The sequence below is a fragment of the Anthonomus grandis genome, chromosome 18, assembly GCF_022605725.1.
Source record: "Anthonomus grandis grandis chromosome 18, icAntGran1.3, whole genome shotgun sequence".
In the NCBI taxonomy this organism is placed as follows: Eukaryota; Metazoa; Arthropoda; class Insecta; order Coleoptera; family Curculionidae; genus Anthonomus; species Anthonomus grandis.
Window position 1 is genome coordinate 12,990,333 of NC_065563.1, and position 24,606 is coordinate 13,014,938.

At 31.7% G+C, this 24,606-nt stretch overlaps 2 protein-coding genes across 4 annotated transcripts in view; one reads left to right on the top strand and one right to left on the bottom strand.

The window, feature by feature from the left end:
- LOC126746771 (uncharacterized) overlaps positions 1–24,606 on the bottom strand; it is a 110,216-nt gene that overhangs the window by 63,792 nt on the left and 21,818 nt on the right. The window contains exons 1-2 of one of the 3 annotated variants that reach the window (XM_050455127.1): positions 10,774–10,940; positions 5,712–5,952 (exon numbers count right to left, since the gene is read on the bottom strand). In XM_050455127.1, coding sequence (XP_050311084.1) covers positions 5,712–5,894 — 183 coding nt within the window. In that variant the 5' untranslated portion in view covers positions 5,895–5,952; positions 10,774–10,940. Of the gene's footprint in view, positions 1–5,711; positions 5,953–7,661; positions 7,830–10,773; positions 10,941–24,606 lie in introns of those variants that run through there. The other 2 variants (XM_050455125.1, XM_050455126.1) reach the window with 2 other exon arrangements.
- Positions 283–19,383, top strand: LOC126746774 (uncharacterized). The gene is made up of 7 exons (XM_050455135.1): positions 283–619; positions 11,006–11,200; positions 11,404–11,636; positions 13,957–14,308; positions 18,330–18,725; positions 18,781–19,105; positions 19,155–19,383. Exons 2-7 carry the CDS (start codon positions 11,146–11,148, stop codon positions 19,318–19,320), a joined length of 1,527 nt encoding a protein of 508 aa, XP_050311092.1. The 5' UTR covers positions 283–619; positions 11,006–11,145; the 3' UTR covers positions 19,321–19,383.

The following is a 24,606-nucleotide window of genomic DNA, read 5'->3' on the forward strand; positions in this document are numbered from 1 at the left end:
AACACGCTTCTTGAAAGAAAATGAACGTTTTAACGCCATTTTAATGTCACGGTTGTTGGGTAGGTCGGTGGTATGATATTCCCCCCGTCTTACCCTCCTGCTGCCCCATAAAAAGCGACAACAACAATATAATAACAGGCTTTTGTTTGAAAACAAACAAGGACGAAAGGCTACTGACCCATAACCCCGAGAGACTGCCGCGTCTAATTTTACACAATGAAAACAAATAGCTGATGCATTTACAAATTAATTGATTAATTTGTGAATGCAGCGAGTGAGTGAGTGCATCAAGGCGGTCGGATAAAAAGTTGTTGTCTTGTTTTTTTCTTTTCTAAACAAGAGATGTGTCATTTAAAGGGAGTGAGAAGGAGAAGGATGCAATTTTTTTGAGAAAACAAATTTCCTGTACTGCCCTGTTGACTATCAGTGAAATGTTGCTAAAAAAGGAGCACCAGGAAAGAGAGAGAGAGTACAAAACAACTGAAAGGAGAAATTTATTAGCTGTCATCCAAAAACAACTGTCAAAAAAAGCTTGAAGGAGGGAGAAGGGGACAGAAAGAAAAAAAAATTTTTCCAAGAGGATACTCGTGACATTTTTTTTAAATTAATTGCACTACAGGTAATATTCAATTAATACAGTGGAATGAACAATGGGAAGGGGACCTGGGATATCACAGTCGTCTTGCACTTGACTTTGTTTCATTTTAATATATGCATCCAAATTGCACTGAACGTAAGCGAGATCTAGAAAGTTTGAGACCAAAGTTGTTCAGGACAGAGGGAGACATGCATCTGTGGAGGTTCTTCGTCTTCGTGTCGCTTTTCAAGGTCAATTCAAGGTCAGAGTTTTTTTTTGTTTTTAATGGGAACCCCTATTCTTTGTAGCGGATTTGAAGGAAGGAAATTTTGACATTTCAAACTTCGTTGTCGTAATCTTGAGGTCAAATCAAGGTCAAATTCCAAAAAGTTGTTTCTGCTTTAATTCGACATTTTAATAATGCTTTAGCAGGTGCATTAAGAAGAAATCTCTTTGAATATCTTGATTTCTATGATAATCAAGGGCTTTTCAAGCAACTACCGAAAAAATGATTAAAATTCATTCATTAAAAATCAAGATATTGACATTTTGCTTGCAAGAGTGCCTGGAAGAAATTAAATAATTTGTCTCTTATTAGTGACTCAATATCTTGATTTCTAATGGTTAAAATGATGTAGTTATTGATTTCTATGATAATCAAGGGCTTTTCAAGCAACTACTGAAAAAATTATTAAAATTCATTCATTAAAAATCAAGATATTGACATTTTGCTTAGAGGAGTGCCTGGAAGAAATTAAATAATTTGTCTCTTATTGGTGACTCAATATCTTGATTTCTAGTGGTTAAAATGATGTAATTATTGATTTCTAGGATAATCAAGGGCTTTTCAAGCAACTACTGAAAAAATTATTAAAATTCATTTATTAAAAATCAAGATATTGACATTTTGCTTAGAGGAGTGCCTGGAAGAAATTAAATAATTTGTCTCTTATTGATGACCGAATATCTTGATTTCTAGTGGTTAAAATGATGTAGTTATTGATTCCTATGATAATCAGGGGCTTTTCAAGCAACTACTGAAAAAATTATTAAAATTCATTCATTAAAAATCAAGATATTGACATTTTGCTTAGAGGAGTGCCTGGAAGAAATTAAATAATTTGTCTCTTATTGGTGACTCAATATCTTGATTTCTAGTGGTTAAAATGATGTAGTTATTGATTTCTGGGATAATCAAGGGCTTTTCAAGCAACTACCAAAAAAATTATTAAAATTCATTCATTAATAATCAAGATATTGACATTTTGCTTAGAGGAGTTCCTGGAAGAAATTAAATAATTTGTCTCTTATTGGTGACTCAATATCTTGATTTCTAGTGGTTAAAATGATGTAGTTATTGATTTCTATGATAATCAAGGGCTTTTCAAGCAACTACTGAAAAAATTATTAAAATTCATTCATTAGAAATCAAGATATTGACATTTTGCTTAGAGGAGTGCCTGGAAGAAATTAAATAATTTGTCTCTTATTGGTGACTCAATATCTTGATTTCTAGTGGTTAAAATGATGTAGTTATTGATTTCTAGGATAATCAAGGGCTTTTCAAGCAACTGCTGAAAAAATTATTAAAATTCATTCATTAAAAATCAAGATATTCACATTTTGCTTAGAGGAATGCCTGGAAGAAATTAAATAATTTGTCTCTTATTGGGGACTCAATATCTTGATTTCTAGTGGTTAAAATATTGTAGTTATTGATTTCTAGGATAATCAAGGGCTTTTCAAGCAACTACTGAAAAAATTATTAAAATTCATTCATTATTAATCAAGATATTGACATTTTGCTTAAAGGAGTGCCTGGAAGAAATTAAATAATTTGTCTCTTATTGGGGACTCAATATCTTGATTTCTAGTGGTTAAAATGATGTAGTTATTGATTTCTAGGATAATCAAGGGCTTTTCAAGCAACTACTGAAAAAATTATTAAAATTCATTCATTATTAATCAAGATATTGACATTTTGCTTAGAGGAGTGCCTGGAAGCAATTAAATAATTTGTCTCTTATTGGTGACTCAATATCTTGATTTCTAGTGGTTAAAATGATGTAGTTATTGATTTCTATGATAATCAAGGGCTTTTCAAGCAACTACTGAAAAAATTATTAAAATTCATTCATTAGAAATCAAGATATTGACATTTTGCTTAGAGGAGTGCCTGGAAGAAATTAAATAATTTGTCTCTTATTGGTGACTCAATATCTTGATTTCTAGTGGTTAAAATGATGTAATTATTGATTTCTAGGATAATCAAGGGCTTTTCAAGCAACTACTGAAAAAATTATTAAAATTCATTCATTAATAATCAAGATATTGACATTTTGCTTAGAGGAGTGCCTGGAAGAAATTAAATAATTTGTCTCTTATTGGGGACTCAATATCTTGATTTCTAGTGGTTAAAATGATGTAATTATTGATTTCTAGGATAATCAAGGGCTTTTCAAGCAACTACTGAAAAAATTATTAAAATTCATTCATTAATAATCAAGATATTGACATTTTGCTTAGAGGAGTGCCTGGAAGAAATTAAATAATTTGTCTCTTATTGGTGACTCAATATCTTGATTTCTAGTGGTTAAAATGATGTAATTATTGATTTCTATGATAATCAAGGGCTTTTCAAGCAACTACTGAAAAAATTATTAAAATTCATTCATTAATAATCAAGATATTGACATTTTGCTTAGAGGAGTGCCTGGAAGGAATTAAATAGTTTGTCTCTTATTGGTGACTCAATATCTTGATTTCTAGTGGTTAAAATGATGTAGTTATTGATTTCTAGGACAATCAAGGGCTTTTTAAGCAACTACTGAAAAAATTATTAAAATTCATTCATTAATAATCAAGATATTCACATTTTGCTTAGAGGAGTGCCTGGAAGGAATTAAAAGATTTGTCTCTTATTGATGACTCAATATCTTGATTTCTAGTGGTTAAAATGATGTAGTTATTGATTTCTATGATAATCAAGGGCTTTTCAAGCAACTACTGAAAAAATTATTAAAATTCATTCATTAATAATCAAGATATTGACATTTTGCTTAGAGGAGTGCCTGGAAGAAATTAAATAATTTGTCTCTTATTGGTGACTCAATATCTTGATTTCTAGTGGTTAAAATGATGTAGTTATTGATTTCTAGGATAATCAAGGGCTTTTCAAGCAACTACTGAAAAAATTATTAAAATTCATTCATTATTAATCAAGATATTGACATTTTGCTTAGAGGAGTGCCTGGAAGAAATTAAATAATTTGTCTCTTATTGGTGACTCAATATCTTGATTTCTAGTGGTTAAAATGATGTAATTATTGATTTCTAGGATAATCAAGGGCTTTTCAAGCAACTACTGAAAAAATTATTAAAATTCATTCATTAATAATCAAGATATTGACATTTTGCTTAGAGGAGTGCCTGGAAGCAATTAAATAATTTGTCTCTTATTGGTGACTCAATATCTTGATTTCTAGTGGTTAAAATGACGTAATTATTGATTTCTATGATAATCAAGGGCTTTTCAAGCAACTACCAAAAAAATTATTAAAATTCATTCTTTAAAAATCAAGATATTCACATTTTGCTTAGAGGAGTGCCTGGAAGGAATTAAATAATTTGTCTCTTATTGGTGACTCAATATCTTGATTTCTAGTGGTTAAAATAATGTAGTTATTGATTTCTAGGATAATCAAGGGCTTTTCAAGCAACTACTGAAAAAATTATTAAAATTCATTCATTAATAATCAAGATATTGACATTTTGCTTAGAGGAGTGCCTGGAAGAAATTAAATAATTTGTCTCTTATTGGTGACTCAATATCTTGATTTCTAGTGGTTAAAATGACGTAATTATTGATTTCTATGATAATCAAGGGCTTTTCAAGCAACTACCAAAAAAATTATTAAAATTCATTCTTTAAAAATCAAGATATTCACATTTTGCTTAGAGGAGTGCCTGGAAGGAATTAAATAATTTGTCTCTTATTGGTGACTCAATATCTTGATTTCTAGTGGTTAAAATGATGTAGTTATTGATTTCTAGGATAACCAAAGGCTTTTCAAGCAACTACCAAAAAAATTATTAAAATTCATTCATTATTAATCAAGATATTGACATTTTGCTTAGAGGAGTGCCTGGAAGAAATTAAATAATTTGTCTCTTATTGGGGACTCAATATCTTGATTTCTAGTGGTTAAAATAATGTAGTTATTGATTTCTAGGATAATCAAGGGCTTTTCAAGCAACTACTGAAAAAATTATTAAAATTCATTCATTAATAATCAAGATATTGACATTTTGCTTAGAGGAGTGCCTGGAAGAAATTAAATAATTTGTCTCTTATTGGTGACTCAATATCTTGATTTCTAGTGGTTAAAATGACGTAATTATTGATTTCTATGATAATCAAGGGCTTTTCAAGCAACTACCAAAAAAATTATTAAAATTCATTCTTTAAAAATCAAGATATTCACATTTTGCTTAGAGGAGTGCCTGGAAGGAATTAAATAATTTGTCTCTTATTGGTGACTCAATATCTTGATTTCTAGTGGTTAAAATGATGTAATTATTGATTTCTAGGATAATCAAGGGCTTTTCAAGCAACTACTGAAAAAATTATTAAAATTCATTCATTATTAATCAAGATATTGACATTTTGCTTAGAGGAGTGCCTGGAAGAAATTAAATAATTTGTCTCTTATTGGCAAGTGAATATCTTGATTTCTAGTGGTTAAAATGATGTAATTATTGATTTCTAGGATAATCAAGGGCTTTTCAAGCAACTACTGAAAAAATTATTAAAATTCATTCATTAAAAATCAAGATATTCACATTTTGCTTAGAGGAGTGCCTGGAAGAAATTAAATAACTTGTCTCTTATTGGTGACTCAATATCTTGATTTCTAGTGGTTAAAATGATGTAGTTATTGATTTCTAGGATAATCAAGGGCTTTTCAAACAACTACTGAAAAAATTATTAAAATTCATTCATTAAAAATCAAGATATTGACATTTTGCTTAGAGGAGTGCCTGGAAGAAATTAAATAATTTGTTTCTTATTGGTAACTGAATATCTTAAAAGAACTACAAAAATTTATTGCATTTTGCTGTTAGCGGTACTTACGGCAAATTCGATTTCGCTATGGAGGGCGGTACCGTTGGTGGCGGTGACCTTCAAGTCGGGCTCGGCGATTTTCTCCAGTTTTTCCGCGGCCCCCTCGGCCGCCGCGACGCCGCCCTCCTCTTGGCCGCCCTTTTTCGGCGTCGTGGTGATGTCCACCGACCTCTTCGAGTGTCGGGCGCCCATTTTTTCGCACTTTCTGTTTCGTTTACTCTAAATGTTCTCTTTTCTTGAAAAAAAAAATCTGAAAAAGAAAAAAAAACAAAAGTTTCATCGTTGTTTGTTTATATGTCTGACAAGACAAAAGCGGTGTAATAAAATAGAGTCACATAAAGTAGGATTTCCAGGAGGATCGATATTTTTCTAAATATTCGTTATTGTCTGTCGTAAATCCTTCATACTAAAGCAGGTTCACAGTTTGGTACACCTTTTGCGTCAAAATAGCCGTCTTGGACCTGTGGAATGGCCGGCTCGCTCGCCAGATTTGACACCTCTTGACTTTTTTTTTTTATGAGGCTATTTGAAGCAAAAATGAATCTGTTTATTATTCTTGGGCAATGTGACAAAATTTTTAGTTTATTAAATAGTTTTTTATTATTACAAGCATTTGGACAAAGGCTTCCTTTTGTTCCAGGATTTCGCAGTCATTTTTCACCTCTTCCAGGCGTTTGAAATAATTTTTTTTATAATTTGAGTTTTTTGTAGTTTTGTGTTTTAAAAAAATTAATTTACATAAGAAAATAATATGAAAAAAATGTAAAATTAAAAAATTATAAAAATAAACGTCCTTAGCAACAAAAAGCGATGGACAAAAAAAAGAAAAAAGTTAAGATCGCATAGGATTTGAACCTACGCCATTCACTCACTCTAATAAACCACTGTAGGAACATACCCTATCTCTTGGGAAGCCAGTGACCTTAGTTCAAATCCTGAGAAGGGCAAACTTTTTTTAATAATTTTTTTACTGATTTAGATCCTTTCCTTGGAAATAAACATAAAAAAGAGAATATTCATTGCATATTTAATCATATATGTATTAATAAAAACGATCAAATATCTGATTTCACACTCCTAGATAGTTTGCACAAAAAAATTGATTTACATAAGCAAACAATATGAAAAAATTCAATATTAAAGAATTATAAAAATAAACGTCCTTACAAGGACATGGACAAAAAAAAAAGAAAAAAGTTAAAATCGCATAGGATTTGAACCTACGCCATTCACTCACTCTTATAAACCATTAGGAACATACCCTATCTTTTGGGAAGCCAGTGACCTTAGTTCAAATCCTGAGGGGGGCAAACTTTTTTTAATAATTTCTTTATTGATTTAGATCCTTTCCTTGGAAATAAACATAAAAAGGTGAATATTCATTGCATATTTAATCGTATATGTGTTAATAAAAATGATCAAATATCTGATTTCACACTCCTAGATAGTTTGCACAAAAAAATTTATTTACATAAGAAAATAATATGACAAAATTTAATATTAAAAAATTATAAAAATAAACGTCCTTAGCAACACAAGGCGATGGACAAAAAAAAAGGAAAAAAGTTAAGAGTGCATAGGATTTGAACCTACGCCATTCACTCGCTCTAATAAACCACTGTAGGAACATACCCTATCTCTTGGGAAGCCAGTGACCTTAGTTCAAATCCTGAGGGGGGCAAACTTTTTTTTAATAATTTTTTTATTGATTTAGATCCTTTCCTTGGAAATAAAGATAAAAAGGTGAATATTCATTGCATATTTAATCATGTGATGATGATGAATGTGATTTACAGTATTTAGGTGCAAGAATCATATATCAAAGGCCTTGGAAGTACCTAAATATTTTATATAATGTACGTCCTTGAACACCCGTTCACCCCTCTCTCTCCTAAAAACCGACCCACACAACCGCTTAATTTCCAAATACGGTAACATCGAATTTAAATTTTTTTTTACCTGACTACGACGACTCTCTGCCGGGTTAAAACATTCTTCTGATCGAGATTGGGTGCCGCCGACTTTGCCGCTTTATAATTTCTCACGATTTCGACTTTATTGGAATAATTTTTTTTTTGTCATGAAAAATGAAGTGACAGTGACGTACGTGGGTGTCAAACGTTGAGTGACGGGTCGGGCACCTGATGGGGGTCAAAAAGGGGTGTGAGAGAGGGTTAAATGAAGGGAATTTTCGATGGGGTTTTAAAATCCAATCTAATCTAAGCGCAACGCAACACGTTTCTCGGTATAACACTGAATAAAGTGAGTCATCACGTTTCTACTAATTCATGTCCACAATTATTTATTCTAGCAGTGATTATCCTATACATCCCTGACGCATTCTTCAATTATTTAAAGTCAGACAAGAATTTCAATGATAAAAGACCGTACACGAGCAAAGGTCAACCGAACGTCACGAGCTTGAAAAATGTCCCTGTTATCACTATAATGGATTCTTTTGTGGCATAATAAACGGCTCGTTTAGGTATAAATGGTCGCTTTGTTATAGTAAAGTGATCCTAATTATTGTCGGTTTTACGACGAGCAATACGGATTTAGGTTACGTGTAAACGTGGTTAGGAATCGGGTGGCCTTGGTTCAAAACCTGAGAAGGGAAAACTTTTTTAGGATTTTTTTTTATTGATTTCTATTCTTTTTTTAAAAATAAACATAAAAAAGTAAATATTCATTAAATTTAGTCATATATACGTTAAGAAAAGTAGTCAAATCAGTGGTTTTAAGTCCAATTCCTACTTATTTTTTGTAAAGCAAATAAATAAAAATTTATATGGAGGATTAATCGAATTTAGAGAGTTTATATGCGCAAATTCCTGCAAAAATCTAGAAAGTTTGCACAAGAAAATTGATTTACATAAGAAAATAATATGAAAAAATTTAATATTAAAAAATAGTTAGCATCAAACCCTTAGCACCAAAAAGCAATGGACAAAAAAAAAAAGAAAAAAGTAAGATCGCATAGGATTTGAACCTACGCCATTCATTCACTCATTTACAGGGGAACACTGCACCCTATCTCTTGGGAAGCCTTGGTTCAAATCCTGAGAGGGGCAAACTTTTTTTAATATTTTTTTTTATTGATTTACATCCTTTCCTTGGAAATAAACATTACAAGGTGAATTTATTCATATATGTGGTGATAAAAATGATGAAATATGTGATTTTAAGTCAATTTCACGCTTCTTTCTTCATTATTTGGCTTAATGAAGTATTAATCCGCTTTCGATAATATTATTAAAAATTAATAAATATGCACATTATCTTAAAAAGTAAATAAAATTAAAAAAAAAATGTTTTGCATAAGAAAAAAAATGATGATGAATTTTTTTTTAGAAACATGAGAAAATTGAATATTACTAAAAATAAAAACAATAAATAAAAAAAATAAAAAGTCAAGTACCTGCTAGGATTTGAACCCAGGCCACTCGCTTTATTAGACAATTTACAGGGCAATTTGCCTCCCATGTGTTAGAAAGTCGGTGTCCCCGGTTCAAAACCTGAGCAAGGCAAACGTTTTTATTTTATTTTTCTATTGATTTATAGTTTGTTCTCAAAAATAAACATAAAAAAGTCAACAAACATTTAATTTAGTCACGTATTATGTAAAGAAAAATGGTCAAATTTTGATAATATTAAAAATTATTGAATATGCATGCACATTATCCCAAAAGAAAAAAGAATATTACTAAGAATTATAAAAATAAATGTTCTTAGCAATAAAACGCAAGGGGCAAAAAAAAAGAAAAAAGTTAAGATTGCATGGGATTTGAACCTACGCCATTCACTCAATCTAATAATAGACAATTTATAGGAGAATATTTATCTGTTGGGAAGCCAGTGTCCTTGGTTCAAATCCTGAGAGGGACAAAACTTTTTTATTGATTTATATTTTTTGCTAAGAAAGAAACAAAAAAAAACAAAATTTTCTTTTGAACTTGTGGAGTAACATGAAAAAAAAAACGAAATTAATACTTTTATTATAACAAAATAAATTCCATTGTTGCCAGATGTACAGATTCTTGCAAAAACCGAGAAATCTTCCAAAAAAAATGGTTTTTCCTATGAAAATAACACGGAAAAAAAATGAAAAAGTTAAGTATCTCTCAGGATTTGAACCTACGCCACTTGCTCTGTTTAAAAAATTCAAAGTCCCATCAGTTAAGAAGCCGATGACCATGGTTCAAATCCTGTCAAGAGAACATTTTTTTATTTTTTTTTCTATTGATTTATATTATTTTGTTAAAAATAAACATAAAAAAATAAATATTCATTAAATTTAGTCATATATACGTTGAGAAAATTAGTCAAATATGTGGTTTTAAGTCCAAATCATACTTAGTTTTCCCCTATTTTTGTTAAAATTTATATCGACTATTAGTCGGATTTGGACAGTTTAATTAATAAGCACAATTTCCTGAAAAAACCTAGAAATTTGCACAAAAAAAATTGTTTTACATAAAAAAATATTTAATATTAAAAAAATTATAAAAATAAAAGTCCTTAGCAATAAAATGCAATGGACAAAAAAAAAGAAAAAAGTAAATATCGCATAGGATTTGAACCTACGCCATTCACTCACTCTAATAATAGACAATTTATAGAAGAATACACCCTATCTGTTAGGAAGGCAGTGACCTGGGTTCAAATCCTGAGAGGGCCAAAACTTTTTTTATAATTTTTTTAATTGATTTATATTCTTTCTTTGGAAATAAACATGAAAAAGTAAATATTCATTTAATTTGCTCATATATATATGTTAAGAAAATAAGTCTAGTATCTCAAGACGACGAGTTCGCTAATGCCTCGTTGCCAACTTTACCCTTTTTATTATTTTTTTAATAAGTTTACACGTGGCTTATGCCTATCAAAAACAAATAACTTTTCCATTCTAACGTGACAAAGTGCCAAGGAATTGAATTAAAAGGGGGCTCCGATTATTCCTTTCAAAGTACGTTTGCACAGAGGGTGCGTATGCAAGGGAGCAATAACCAAGTGGGTTTTTAGAGGGTGCATGAGTATATCAATTGAGACGCTTTTACTGCTAAATACTTACATAAAAATGCCACAGTAAAATAATCCCAAGAAGTCACTAAAGTACAACAAACATGCTTTAAAAAAAAACGTTAAAAATTCAAACAACAACAAACGAATATCGACTCACGAACCGCGATCGTACCGTACCGTATCGCATCGTACCGAAACCGAAACTGATGGCCCGCGGTACCGCCGGGTTTAGTGCCAGTCAGTCGATATATAAAAAATTTTATAATAAAATGAATTTTTAGGTGACGACCCTGATGGCGTTATAATATTTGTGTGTGTGTGTAAGGAACATTATTCCTCGCACATTTCGTTTGGTACTATAATGTGCGACGTTGTCACATTGGGAGTTAAATAGGTTTTAATATAACGGGAGGGAAGTGGCATGTATAGTGCCAAAATATTCTTCCCAAATCCCCATTTTTTGAAACGAAGAGAAGGTAAGCAATTCTGCATTCGATTAATTAATTCACTTAATTTCCTAATAAAAAGGGCGGCTATGGATACACCCGAGACACGTTGTTTTTTCTCCACAAAGTCACCATGGTGACCGCCCTCGTAACAATCACATCAACAGCCTAATCACTGTAAACGTCACATAATAATTGTTCCACCTAAATAATGTCACTCCGATGGTTTTTAGTGTATTCGATTGGTTTATTGGTGAGCAGACAAGTGATCGTTGGAGACAATGTTGACTTTTGTGGACCTGAAACGCACCTGGTGCAACCCAGAGGCAACTTGGAAACGGTGGTGGACCCACAGGTCGAACCGACCAATTGCACCTGGACCATTTCCACCCCGAAACTGAGCGTGATCCACGTTAAGTTGGAGTATTTACAATTGGGACCCTATGACGATCGAACCGATAACGAGGTTAGCCTAATTTAATATACATATACGTAAAGTCCAGTACGGAGATCTGTTAAAATGTTTGATGTGCCGCGAATAGTCCGTGTGCTAATGTTGCTTGAATTAGTCAATTATGTGGTTTTAAGTCCAAATCATACTTAGTTTTTCACAATTTTTGTTAAAATTTATATCGACTATTAGTCGGATTTGGACAGTTTAATTAATATGCACAATTTCCTGAAAAAACCTAGAAATTTGCACAAAAAAAATTGTTTTACATAAGAAAATATTTAATATTAAAAAAATTATAAAAATAAAAGTCCTTAGCAACAAAATGCAATGGACAAAAAAAAAGAAAAAAGTAAAGATCGCATAGGATTTGAACCCACGCCATTCACTCACTCTAATAGACAATTTATAGTTAAATATTTATGTTGGAAAGCCAGTGTCCTTGGTTCAAATCCTGAGAGGGCCAAAACTTTTTTTTATAATTTTGTTATTGATTTATATTTTTTCCTCAGAAAGAAACAAAAAAAACAAAATTTTCTTTTGAACTTGTGGAGTAACATGAAAAAAAAACGGAATTAATACTTTTATTATAACAAAATAAATTCCATTGTTGCCAGATGCACAGATTCTTGCAAAAACCGAGAAATCTTCCAAAAAAAATGTTTTTCCTAAGAAAATAACACGCAAAAAAAAATTAAAAAGTTAAGTATCTCTCAGGATTTGAACCTATGCCACTTGCTCTGTTAAAAAATTCAAAGTCCCATCAGTTAAGAAGCCGATGACCTTAGTTCAAATCCTGTCAAGAGAACATTTTTTTATTTTTTTTTTCTATTGATTTATATTATTTTCTTAAAAGTAAACATAAAAAAATAAATATTCATTAAATTTAGTCATATATACGTTGAGAAAATTAGTGAAATATGCGGTTTTAAGTCCAAATCATATTTAGTTTTCCATTATTTTTTTTAAAATTTATATCGACTATTAGTCGGATTTGGACAGTTTAATTAATATGCACAATTTCCTGAAAAAACCTAGAAATTTGCACAAAAAAAATTGTTTTACATAAGAAAATATTTAATATTAAAAAAATTATAAAAATAAAAGCAACAAAATGCAATGGACAAAAAAAAAAGAAAAAAGTAAAGATCGCATAGGATTTGAACCTACGCCATTCACTCACTCTAATAGACAATTTATAGTTAAATATTTATGTTGGAAAGCCAGTGTCCTTGGTTCAAATCCTGAGAGGGCCAAAACTTTTTTTTATAATTTTTTTATTGATTTATATTTTTTCCTCAGAAAGAAACAAAAAAAACAAAATTTTCTTTTGAACTTGTGGAGTAACATGAAAAAAAAAAACGGAATTAATACTTTTATTATAACAAAATAAATTCCATTGTTGCCAGATGCACAGATTCTTGCAAAAACCGAGAAATCTTCCAAAAAAAATGTTTTTCCTATGAAAATAACACGGAAAAAAAATTTAAAAAGTTAAGTATCTCTCAGGATTTGAACCTATGCCACTTGCTCTGTTAAAAAATTCAAAGTCCCATCAGTTAAGAAGCCGATGACCTTAGTTCAAATCCTGTCAAGAGAACATTTTTTTATTTTTTTTTTCTATTGATTTATATTATTTTCTTAAAAATAAACATAAAAAAATAAATATTCATTAAATTTAGTCATATATACGTTGAGAAAATTAGTGAAATATGTGGTTTTGAGTCCAAATCATACTTAGTTTTCCCCTATTTTTGTTAAAATTTATATCGACTATTAGTCGGATTTGGACAGTTGAATTAATATGCACAATTTCCTGAAAAAACCTAGAAATTTGCACAAAAAAAAATGTTTTACATAAGAAAATATTTAATATTAAAAAAATTATAAAAATAAAAGTCCTTAGCAACAAAATGCAACGGACAAAATAAAAGAAAAAAGTAAAGATCGCATAGGATTTGAACCTACGCCATTCTAATAATAGACAATTTATAGAAGAATACACCCTATCTGTTGGGAAGGCAGTGACCTGGGTTCAAATCCTGAGAGGGCCAAAACTTTTTTTATAATTTTTTTAATTGATTTATATTCTTTTTTTGAAAATAAACATGAAAAAGTAAATATTCATTTAATTTGGTCCTGGACCATTTCCACTCCGAACTTTCGGTTTTTTTCGCATAACTCCGGAAGTATCCGGTCATTTTATTAAGCTCCAAATTGCGCAACTTTCCCTCCATTTAACCGACCCCGTAACTCTTCGTTTCCGAGATCCCAATGGTCATCCTTGAATTTGGGACACCCTCTACTTTCAATTCAACATTTTAATTTTTTCCAGGAAAATTGCCTTTTAATATCCAACGGGAACGAATCGATCGAGTACCTGCGCCTCTGCGCCGACGCGACCAATTATTACCCCGAAACGTTCTCGTTGCCGAGTAACGAGCTGCGCGTGACATTGGAGACGAGCGCCGAGTCCCACTTAAGCCTCGTTTATGCCAGTTACGTCGTGAATTGCTCGTACGACGAGCTGAAATGCTACGACGCGCGATTTTTGTCGCGCAACGTCGCCCCGCAGGAGATGTGCGCCGACGGAATGCTGTTGTGCGACGAATTGTGCAAATTCGGCGGGGTCAGGTGCGGTGGAAACGTGAATTTGTGCTACGACGTTCACGAGCAGAGGTGCGACGGTAAGTTATTAATCTAATGTTTGTTGTGTAGAATAATTGAGTCACGTCATAATCTCTCCTTGTGCCAACCTAACAAAACGTAATAACTGTCAACACATATATGACGTTATATTTAAAGGCGCGAAATTCAAATTTTAAAATTAGATACTACAATTGGACTATATAACGGACATTTTTAAAGTGATTAAAAGTCCTGGAAAAATGACTCAAATTTCTGGAAATTGACTCGCATTATTTTTGTTAAAGACTGAAATTATCTTTAAGAAAAATTGACTCAAATTTCTGGAAAAATGATTCAAATTCTTGGAAAATTATTAATTATTTTTTTCTTGGAAGAATGACTCAAATTCCTGGAAATTGACTCAAATTTTTATGGAAAAAATATGACTCAATTCTTCGAAAATGAATCAATTTTTTTTTTTTAGAAAAATAACTAAAATAATTTTTGGAAAAACGACTAAAATTTTCTTTGGGAAAAAATGACTCAAATTCCTAAAAAATGATTTAAATTCCCGGAAAAAAATACACAAATTCTTAAAAAATGATTACAAGGGCAAAAATAGTTCAAACCTCTAAAAAATGACTCGAATTCCTGGCAACTGACTCAAATCTTTTTGAAAAATGACTCAAATTTTCAACGTGTAAAAATGACTCAAATTCCTGGAAATTGCCTCGAAAAGTGGAAAACGTGATTCAAATTTTCAATGCACAAAGATGACAACTTTAATTAGGCAAAAATGACTGAAATGCCTGGAAAATGACTCAATTTTTTTTTTTTAAATAACTAATACCAAAATAATTCTTGGAAAAACTACGTAAATTTTCTTTGGGAAAAATTGACTCAAATTTTTTTTTAAAATATTATAAAAATAGTTTTTTGAACAAGGTTAATAAATTTCTAGAAATTGATTCAAATTCCTGGAAATTGATTTAAATTTTTTGGAAAATCGATCAAAATTATTCAAATTTGTTTGAAAGGAACTACTCATATTTTTTCATTCAGAAAATTTACTCAAATTCTGGAAATAAATTACATAAATTCATGAAAATTGAAAAAAATACTCTATTTTCTCAAAAAAGTGAAATTTTTGGAAATTGACTCAAATTCCTGGAATATGACTCAAATTTTCTTCGAAGAAAAAATGACTCAAATGCCTGAGAAATGATTCAAATTAAAAATTTACTCAAATTCTGGAAACAAATTACATAAATTCTTGAAAATTGGAAAAATACTCAATTTTCTGGAAAAACTGAAATTTTTGGAAATTGACACAAATTCCTGGAAAATTACTCAAATTTTCTTTGGAGAAAAAATGACTCAAATGCCTGGAAAATGACTCAAATTTTCTTCGGAGAAAAAATTAATCAAATGCCTGGAAAATGACTCAAATTTTCTTCAGAGGAAAAATGACTCAAATGCCTGAGAAGTGATTTAAATTGAAAATTTACTCAAATTCTGGAAACAAATTACATAAATTCTTGAAAATTGGAAAAAATACTCAATTTTCTGGAAAAAGTGAAGTTTTTGGAAATTGACTCAAATTCAATAAATTCCTGAAAATTGGAAAAAATACTCAATTTTCTGGAAAAAGTGAAATTTTTGGAAATTGACTCAAATTCCTGGAAAATGACTCAAACTTTCTTCGGAGGAAAAATGACTCAAATGCCTGGAAAATGACTCAAATTTTCTTCGGAGGAAAAATGACTCAAATTCCTGGAAAATCACTCAAATTTTCTTCACAAAATGACCGAATTTCGGAAATTCCTAGAAAACGAAATTCAATTTTTTTCCTTGACAAAAGATTTAAATTCTCAACTTGCAAAAATGATTCAATATCCTGGGAACTGACTCGCATTTTTTGAAAAGGTGACTCAAATATTCCTTGTAAAACAGTGACCCAATTTTTTAGTTTTGGTAAAATATAACTCAAATTCTTGGAAATGAGTCAAATTCCTGGAAAAATACCTCTAATCTTATTTCACAAAGAAGTTGCCTAAATTCCTGGAAAATGACTCAACTTTTTATTTAGAAAAACTGACTCAAATCTCCATTGACCAAAAATGACTCAATTTCTGAAAAATGACTCACATTTCAATTGTACATTTTGATGATTCAAATTCCTGGAAATTGATTTAAATTTTTTGGAAAATCGATCAAAATTATTCAAATTTGTTTGAAAGGAACTACTCATATTCCTGGAAAAGAGACACTAGGTCTGGAAAATGACTCAAATTTTCTTTGGAGAAAAAATGACTCAAATTTTCTTCGGAGGAAAAATGACTCAAATGCCTGAGAAATGATTTAAATTGAAAAATTACTCAAATTCTGGAAATAAATTACATAAATTCATGAAAATTGAAAAAAATACTCAATTTTCTCAAAAAAGTGAAATTTTTGGAAATTGACTCAAATTCCTGGAATATGACTCAAATTTTCTTCGGAGAAAAAATGACTCAAATGCCTGAGAAATGATTCAAATTAAAAATTTACTTAAATTTTGGAAATAAATTACATAAATTCTTGAAAATTGGAAAAAATACTCAATTTTCTGAAAAAACTGAAATTTTTGGAAATTGGCTGAAATTCCTGGAAAATGACCCAAATTTTCTTTGGAGAAAAAATGACTCAAATGCCTGGAAAATGACTCAAATTTTCATCGAAGGAAAAATGACTCAAATGCCTGAGATATGATTCAAATTAAAAATTTACTCAAATTCTGGAAACAAATTACATAAATTCTTGAAAATTGAAAAAAATACTCAATTTTCTGGAAAAAGTGAAATTTTTTGAAATTGACTCAAATTCCTGGAAAATGACTCAAATTTTCTTTGGAAAAAAAATGACTTAAATGCCTGGAAAATGACTCAAACTTTCTTCGGAGGAAAAATGATTCAAATGCCTGAGAAATGATTCAAATTAAAAATTTACTCAAATTCTGGAAACAAATTACATAAATTCCTGAAAATTTGAAAACATACTCAATTTTCTAGAAAAAGTGAAATTTTTTGGAAATTGACTCAAATTCCTGGAAAATGACTTAAATTCTCTTTAGGATAAAAATGACTCAAATTCCTGAGAAACGATTCAAATGTTCTAGGAGCTCCCTGGATACAGATGCCTTCTGGATTGGGAAAAAATTACTCGAATTCCTAGAAAATGACTCAAATTTTCTTCGGAGGAAAAATGACTCAAATGCCTGAGAAATGATTTAAATTAAAAATTTACTCAAATTCTGGAAACAAATTACATAAATTCTTGAAAATTGGAAAAAATACTCAATTTTCTGGAAAAACTGAAATTTTTGGAAAATGACTCAAATTCCTGGAAAATGACTCAAATTTTCTTCGGAGGAAAAATGACTCAAATTCCTGAGAAATGATTCAAATGTTCTAGGAGCTCCTTGGATTCAGATGCCTTCTGGATTGGGAAAAAATTACTCGAATTCCTGGAAAATCACTCAAATTCTTAGAAAATGACTAAAATTATTTTTTTTTAAAGATCACTCAAATTTTCAATGAACCAAAATGACTCAAATTCTTGGAAAATGACTCAAATTCCTGGAAAATTTACACAAATTTTTGGAAAATTTAACTTTCTTTGGGAAAGAACTTTCTCAAATTCCTGGAAAATGACTCAAATTCTCTTTGGAGGAAAAATGACTCTTCTTGAAAAATGAATAAATGCCTGAGAAATGATTCAAATTAAAAATTTACTCAAATTCTGGAAACAAATTACATAAATTCTTGAAAATTGGAAAAAATACTCAATTTTCTGGAAAAAGTGAAATTTTTTGAAATTCATTCAAATTCCTGGAAAATGACTTAAATGCTCTTTAGGATAAAAATGACTCAAATTCCTGAGAAATGATTCAAATTAAAAATTTACTCAAATTCTGGAAACAAATTACATAAATTCCTGAAAATTGGAAAAAATACTCAATTTTCTGGAAAAACTGAATTTTTTGGAAATTGACTCAAATGCCTGGAAAATGACTTCTGATTCCTTGTTTCCGCTTTACAGGAAAACCGGATTGTCCAGGGGCAGAGGACGAATCCGGATGCACCGCGTACATGTCGACCTGCCCCGACCAAATCGGTTGCCCGGACGAACAAAAATGTTTAACGAAAAACCAGATTTGCGACGAATTCGTCGATTGCGAGTCGAAATTCGACGAGTCAAACTGCGACGGATTCGCCTGCCAATCGGATAACGGCACGCGACGTTGCCTCGCCCTACAAACCTCCGAGGAGGAGGAGGAGGAAACTGAACAGACGGATCTCGTTTATATTCTGACTATGGCCTTCTCTCTCATGTTTTTGCTCTTCACCTACTTGATTTGTCGTTGTTTGACTAAGAGGGACAGAGTGAGGAACATGATGGACTCTCCATTGGATGTACCGCTGCCTCCTTTCAGAGGTCATTTGAACTACTGAGGTCGTCAATGTTTTAGTTCTAATATCGCTAATATTAGGTCCCGGTGAAAGTTCGAACCAACAAGAGGAGGAACTTTACGACGACGAAGACTTTCGACCCGGAGGCGAGATCTACGAGAGTTTCTTCACGAATTTGAATCGGATCAAAGACAGACGCAAGCGAGGCAAAGAGGAGCTGGAACTGAGAGAGATGGAGAGGGTGACGTACGTGCAACCGCCCGATGGAAAAAGCGTGTTGGACAAGTATTTTAACGGGGTGAGGCCGAGTTTGAGTGAGGAGTTTGCCTCTTTGGCCACCATTAAAATTAGCAGGGACATGTGCCACGGTTTGAGGAAGGCTAAGAGTGAGGAGAAACCGATGACGTAAGTATCTATTGTCTCTAGAGTCTAGGAAGTCAATAAATTCTTACAGGAGGCTGTTGTTCATTGACAAACAAGATGACGGATCGTCCGCCGAAGACAGCGAGGAAGAACACAGTGAAGGAAACTGTAAAAGGGATGAACCGACTTACTCTAAAAGCGATACGGATTATTATAGGAGGAAAATCGTCGCTGCCGGACCTAGTCATAGGGTGTAATTTTTGATTTGATGTTGCAGATTTATTGAATAAAAAGTTCCGTGAGCAGTGCTCAGTCAAAAATACCCTTTTTTTTCGCCGCACTTTTAAGTAAAATATCAACCGCACTTCTAAGTAAAACCGTTTTTGAGTTATGGATTTTTTGACTTTGGAAATTAATTGTGCGCCTCCCGTATGCGATAGATACACCAAAACTAATCCAGAAGATGCGCAATTCATTTTACTATAACGTATTAAAATTTCATTTTTTCGCTATTTTTACAAGTACCCTTAAAGTAATGTTTTTTCAAAAAAAGTACCTACCAAGCGCGAAAAACACACAACGGCCCGCTATTCCGCCGTCTCCATGGCAACCAAAACGGGCGAAAAAAGACCCTTTTTATAATCGAAATTTAACTACTAAAACCGATTGAAATCGGTTCAGAATTGATGCTAATTTGTTCCTAAGGCTTCATACTTTTTTTCCATATATAAATCATAAAGTAAAAACCGTTTTTTATACCCTAAAACATCGTCCGAAAATGGTCGATTTTGACGTCTATGCCCAATCTTAATGGCGGCCATTTTGACAACATCACCTTGCGCACCGGCTATTCTCAAAGCCAGCAGCCATGGCCGCGTCTCCATGGCAACGAAAACGGGGAAAAAAGACTCTTTTTATAATCGAAATTTAACTACTAAAACCGATTGGAATCGGTCCGGAATTAATGTTAAACTGTTCCTAAGGCTTCATACTATTTTTCCATGTATAAATCATAAAGTAAAAACCGTTTTTTATACCCTAAAACATCGTCCGAAAATGGTCGATTTTGACGTCTATGCCCAATTTTAATGGCGGCCATTTTGACAACATGGCGGCAAAGTGGATGAATCGGCGGCTCGGACCTGCTTCCTAATTTCATCGATAAAATGCTTAAAATTGCTTAGAACTTCCTGAAATTGGTGTGGAATTATTCAGGAGACTCTGGAGAATCCGAATATAAGCATATCTTTTACCAAATCGTCTTTTTAACATTTTTTGACTTTGGAAATTAATTGTGCGCACCTTGTATGTGATAGATAAACCAAAACCAATCCAGCAGATGCGCAATTCATTTTACTATAATATATTAAAATTTAAATTTTTTGCTATTTGTACAAATACCCTTAAAGTAATGTTTTTTCAAAAAAGTACCTACCAAGCGCGAAAAATCACCCTGCACAGCGGCTATTCTCAAAGCCAGCCATGGCCACGTCTCCATGGCAACGAAAACGCCCGCAAAAAGACCCTTTTTATAATCGAAATTTAACTACTAAAACCGATTGGAATTAATCCAGAATTGATGCTAATCTGTTCCTAAGGCTTCATACTATTTTTCCATGTACAAATCATAAGGCAAAAACCTTTTTTTATACCCTAAAACATCGTCCGAAAATGGTCGATTTTGACGTCTATGCCCAATCTTAATGGCGGCCATTTTGACAACATCACCTTGCGCACCGGCTATTCTCAAAGCCGGCAGCCATGGCCGCGTCTCCATGGCAACGTAAACGGGCGAAAAAAGACCCTTTTTATAATAGAAATTTAACTACTAAAATTGATTGGAATCGGTCCAGAATTGATGTTAATCTGTTCCTAAGGCTTCATACTATTTTTCCATGTACAAATCATAAGGCAAAAACCGTTTTTTATGCCCGAAATCATCGTCCGAAAATGGTCGATTTTGACGTCTATGCCCAATCTTAATGGCGGCCATTTTGACAACATGGCGGCACAGTGGATGAATCGGCGGCCCGGACTTGCTTCCTAATTTCATCGATAAAATGCTTAAAATAGCTCAGAACTTCCTGAAATTGGTGTGGAATTATTCAGGAGACTCTGGAGAATCCGAATATGTGCATATCTTTTAGCCAGCCACCTTCTTGTAGTCGTGATAACTTGGCAAAGTTTTAGAATTTACGTGTTATAATATTTATGCGACACAGTGGTCTATACAAGGCATTTCGCTAGACAAAAATTGGAACACAGTGGGTCCTAATGATAAAAAAAAAATCTATTCCGGATTAATTGTGTATTATTATTTTATGTGGATGATTTTTTTTACTTTTTTGTTATTTGCCCGATTTGAATGAAATTTGGTATATGGGTTTGGCTTAGGGTATAATTATTAATTTTTTGAAAATTTTTGAAATATTGAGTTACGTAACGTAACGCTTGTTTGGGGTATATTTAGAATACAATTATTAATTTTTGACAGATATTTGACATTTGAGTTACTGGTCACGTGACTGTCGTAACTCCTCTGCGATTAAATTGAAATTTGGTGAATGGGTTTTATTTAGGCTGCAATTAATAAATGTTGACAGACATTTGACGTGACTTTCATCACTCTTTTGCCATTTATCCGATTTGGAATTTTGAGAGAAATTTGACGTACAACGCGACTATCTAAATACATCATGGTTTTTGGAAGCATGATACCTCAAGTTCCCTCTTTTCTTGCCATATATACATTGGTCCTCCCGACTGACCGGACTTAAATACACCTGATAATATGTGTTTTTTTTTCCTCTAAGGCTCTTCACAGACAAGACCTAAAGGTTCCAAACTGGTCCCCACGGACCAAAAGTGACTATACTAGTTATATTATTAAAAATATTTATTGGCGTACAATAAACGAGCGAGGCAGCAGTTTACACAAATATCAAATTACTCAGATAAGAAATTATTATTCATTCGCCGAGCACGTTATCGGCCATTAAGGAATTGCAAAAGAAGGCATACAATTCCGATGGAGCGAGGGAGAACGGGGGGAGGACAAAGCTTGTAAATAATTATTTTATTTATAAATAGGCAGAGCCATAACAAATAATGACCGCGCGATAAATGTTTATGTAGCGAATTCCTTCGTCGCGATAAGGCGACATTCGTCGCGCTGAATTGAAAAATATTATTTACGTTCACACGAGATGGTTTAAACCTCTAAACGGCCTAAAATTAGGACGAAACAGCAAATAAATGCGGGCATTGTTTACAATATTAGACTCTCAAAAACCGTTTAAAAGTACTCATTAACATCGCGCATCACCATACGAATTTTACACAAACTGTTTACGTTTTCTGTCATGTTAATGTACGTTATACATCGGGTTGCGGTTTTCAGAAGAGAAATGTTTATTGGAGTCCCAACAACACAATATGTGTGTTTTATAGTAGATCTCAAGTAGTAGAAGGGTCTTCATTAGTCTGCAAGACGTACCCTTTAAGTATTTTAAGAGCGTCGAAAGAATGTGTCATTTAAAGATCATTTTGAGTCCTCACACTTACTTAAAAACTTAAGGTTTGCGGCTAGTTATATAGTGAAAGGATGAAGCTAGACGCCAGTATACTCGGCTTCATCCAACTAGTCGAGGAACAAAAAATATGGCTATCAGAAGTTGACCTATTTTTGTAACTTTGAGGTCAAAAAAAATATAAGATAATTTTTTTGGGAAAAATGAATAGCATTCTCGTAATCTATAGGAAAACAAATTTTCAATTAAAATTATTGTGCCTTAGCTGCCTTGAAAAATTCATTAATTTAATTAAATGATAATCCTAGGCAGTCCAGGCTGTAGATTTCTTATCTATTTAGGCTACAGCTCTAAGGCTCTTTATTTTACAGTTCCAGGCAGTCACATTGTAGATATTTTGTAAATTTTAGCCACTCTTAATTAAAATCATGCAATGACTACCTGGAACATTTTAATTAATTAACTTATAGCAAACGTTGAAGTTAAAACTATTTTGCCTATTCCAGGCAGTCAAACTGTAAATTTCTTGCTATTTCAAGCACTGGATTAATTAGACGCCATTAAAACGTTAATTAACTATTCCAAGCAGTCGAGAAACAATTATAATTAAAGATATTCCTAAAAAATCTACGACTCAATTGCATGTAATTATTATTAAGATATTAATGTTAAATTAATTAATTAATTAATTCGTTGCAATGCTCAGGCTCTTTTGCTCGATTACTTACGATTTTCACTTAAATGTCATTAATTAATTATTTCACACAGTTAAAAGACAATTTTAATTAAAGTATTTATGGCTCAATTGCCTGGCATTGTAAAATAACTTTAATTGGTTAATTAATTAACTAGTTAATGTTAAATAAATTAATTAATTCGTTCAAACAGTTGAAGCGTGATTTTTATAAAAGTTAATTACGAGCCAATTATTAATTATTGCGATGCTCAGGCTCTTTTGCTCGATTACTTACGATTTTCACTTAAACGTCATTAAGTAATTATTTCACACAGTTAAAAGACAATTTTAATTAAAGTATTTATGGCTCGACTGCCTGGCATTGTAAAATAACTTAAATTAAAATGTGAATAATTAGTTAATTAATTAACTAGTTAATGTTAAATTAATTAAATAATTCGTTCGGACAGTTGAAGCGTGATTTTATTAAAAGTGTCTAAATTAATTACGAGCCAATTATTAATTATTGCAAGGCTCAGGCTCTTTTGCTCGATTACTTAGAATTTTCACTTTGACGTCATTAATTAATTATTTCACACAGTTAAGAGACAATTTTAATTAAAGAATTTATAGCTCAACTGCCTGGCATTGTAAAATAACTTTAATTGGTTAATTAATTAACTAGTTAAAGTTAAATAAATTAATTAATTCGTTCAGACAGTTGAAGCGTGATTTTTATAAAAGTTAATTACGAGCCAATTATTAATTATTGCGATGCTCAGGCTCTTTTGCTCGATTACTTACGATTTTCACTTAAACGTCATTAATTAATTATTTCACACAGTAAAGAGACAATTTTTAATTAAAGTATTTATGGCTCAACTGCCTGGCATTGTAAAATAACTTATAATTAGTTAATTAATTAACTAGTTATTGTTAAATAAATTAATTAATTTGTTCGGACAGTTGAAGCGTGATTTTAATAAAAGTGTCTGAATTAATTAGGAGCCAATTATTAATTATTGCAATGCGCAGGCTCTTTTGCTCGATTACTTAGAATGTTTACTTAAACGTCATTAATTAATTATTTAGCACAGTTAAAAGACAATTTCAATTAAAGTATTTATGGCTCAACTGCCTGGCATTGTAAAATAACTTAAATTAAAACGTGAATAATTTGTTAATTAATTAACTAGTTAATGTTAAATAAATTAATTAATTTGTTCGGACAGTTGAAGCGTGATTTTAATAAAAGTGTCTGAATTAATTACGAGCCAATTATTAATTATTGCAAGGCTCAAACTCATTTCTTAGATTACTTAGAATGTCCACTTTAA

Excerpts from the sequence above, each read along its gene's own strand:
- LOC126746774 (XM_050455135.1), top strand. The coding sequence starts at position 11,146 with ATGTATAGTGCCAAAATATTCTTCCCAAATCCCCATTTTTTGAAACGA. Across the intron at positions 11,201-11,403 it reads TTTTTTGAAACGAAGAGAAG|TGTATTCGATTGGTTTATTG; the intron begins GTAAGCAATTCT and ends GATGGTTTTTAG. Across the intron at positions 18,726-18,780 it reads ACCGCTGCCTCCTTTCAGAG|GTCCCGGTGAAAGTTCGAAC; the intron begins GTCATTTGAACT and ends CGCTAATATTAG.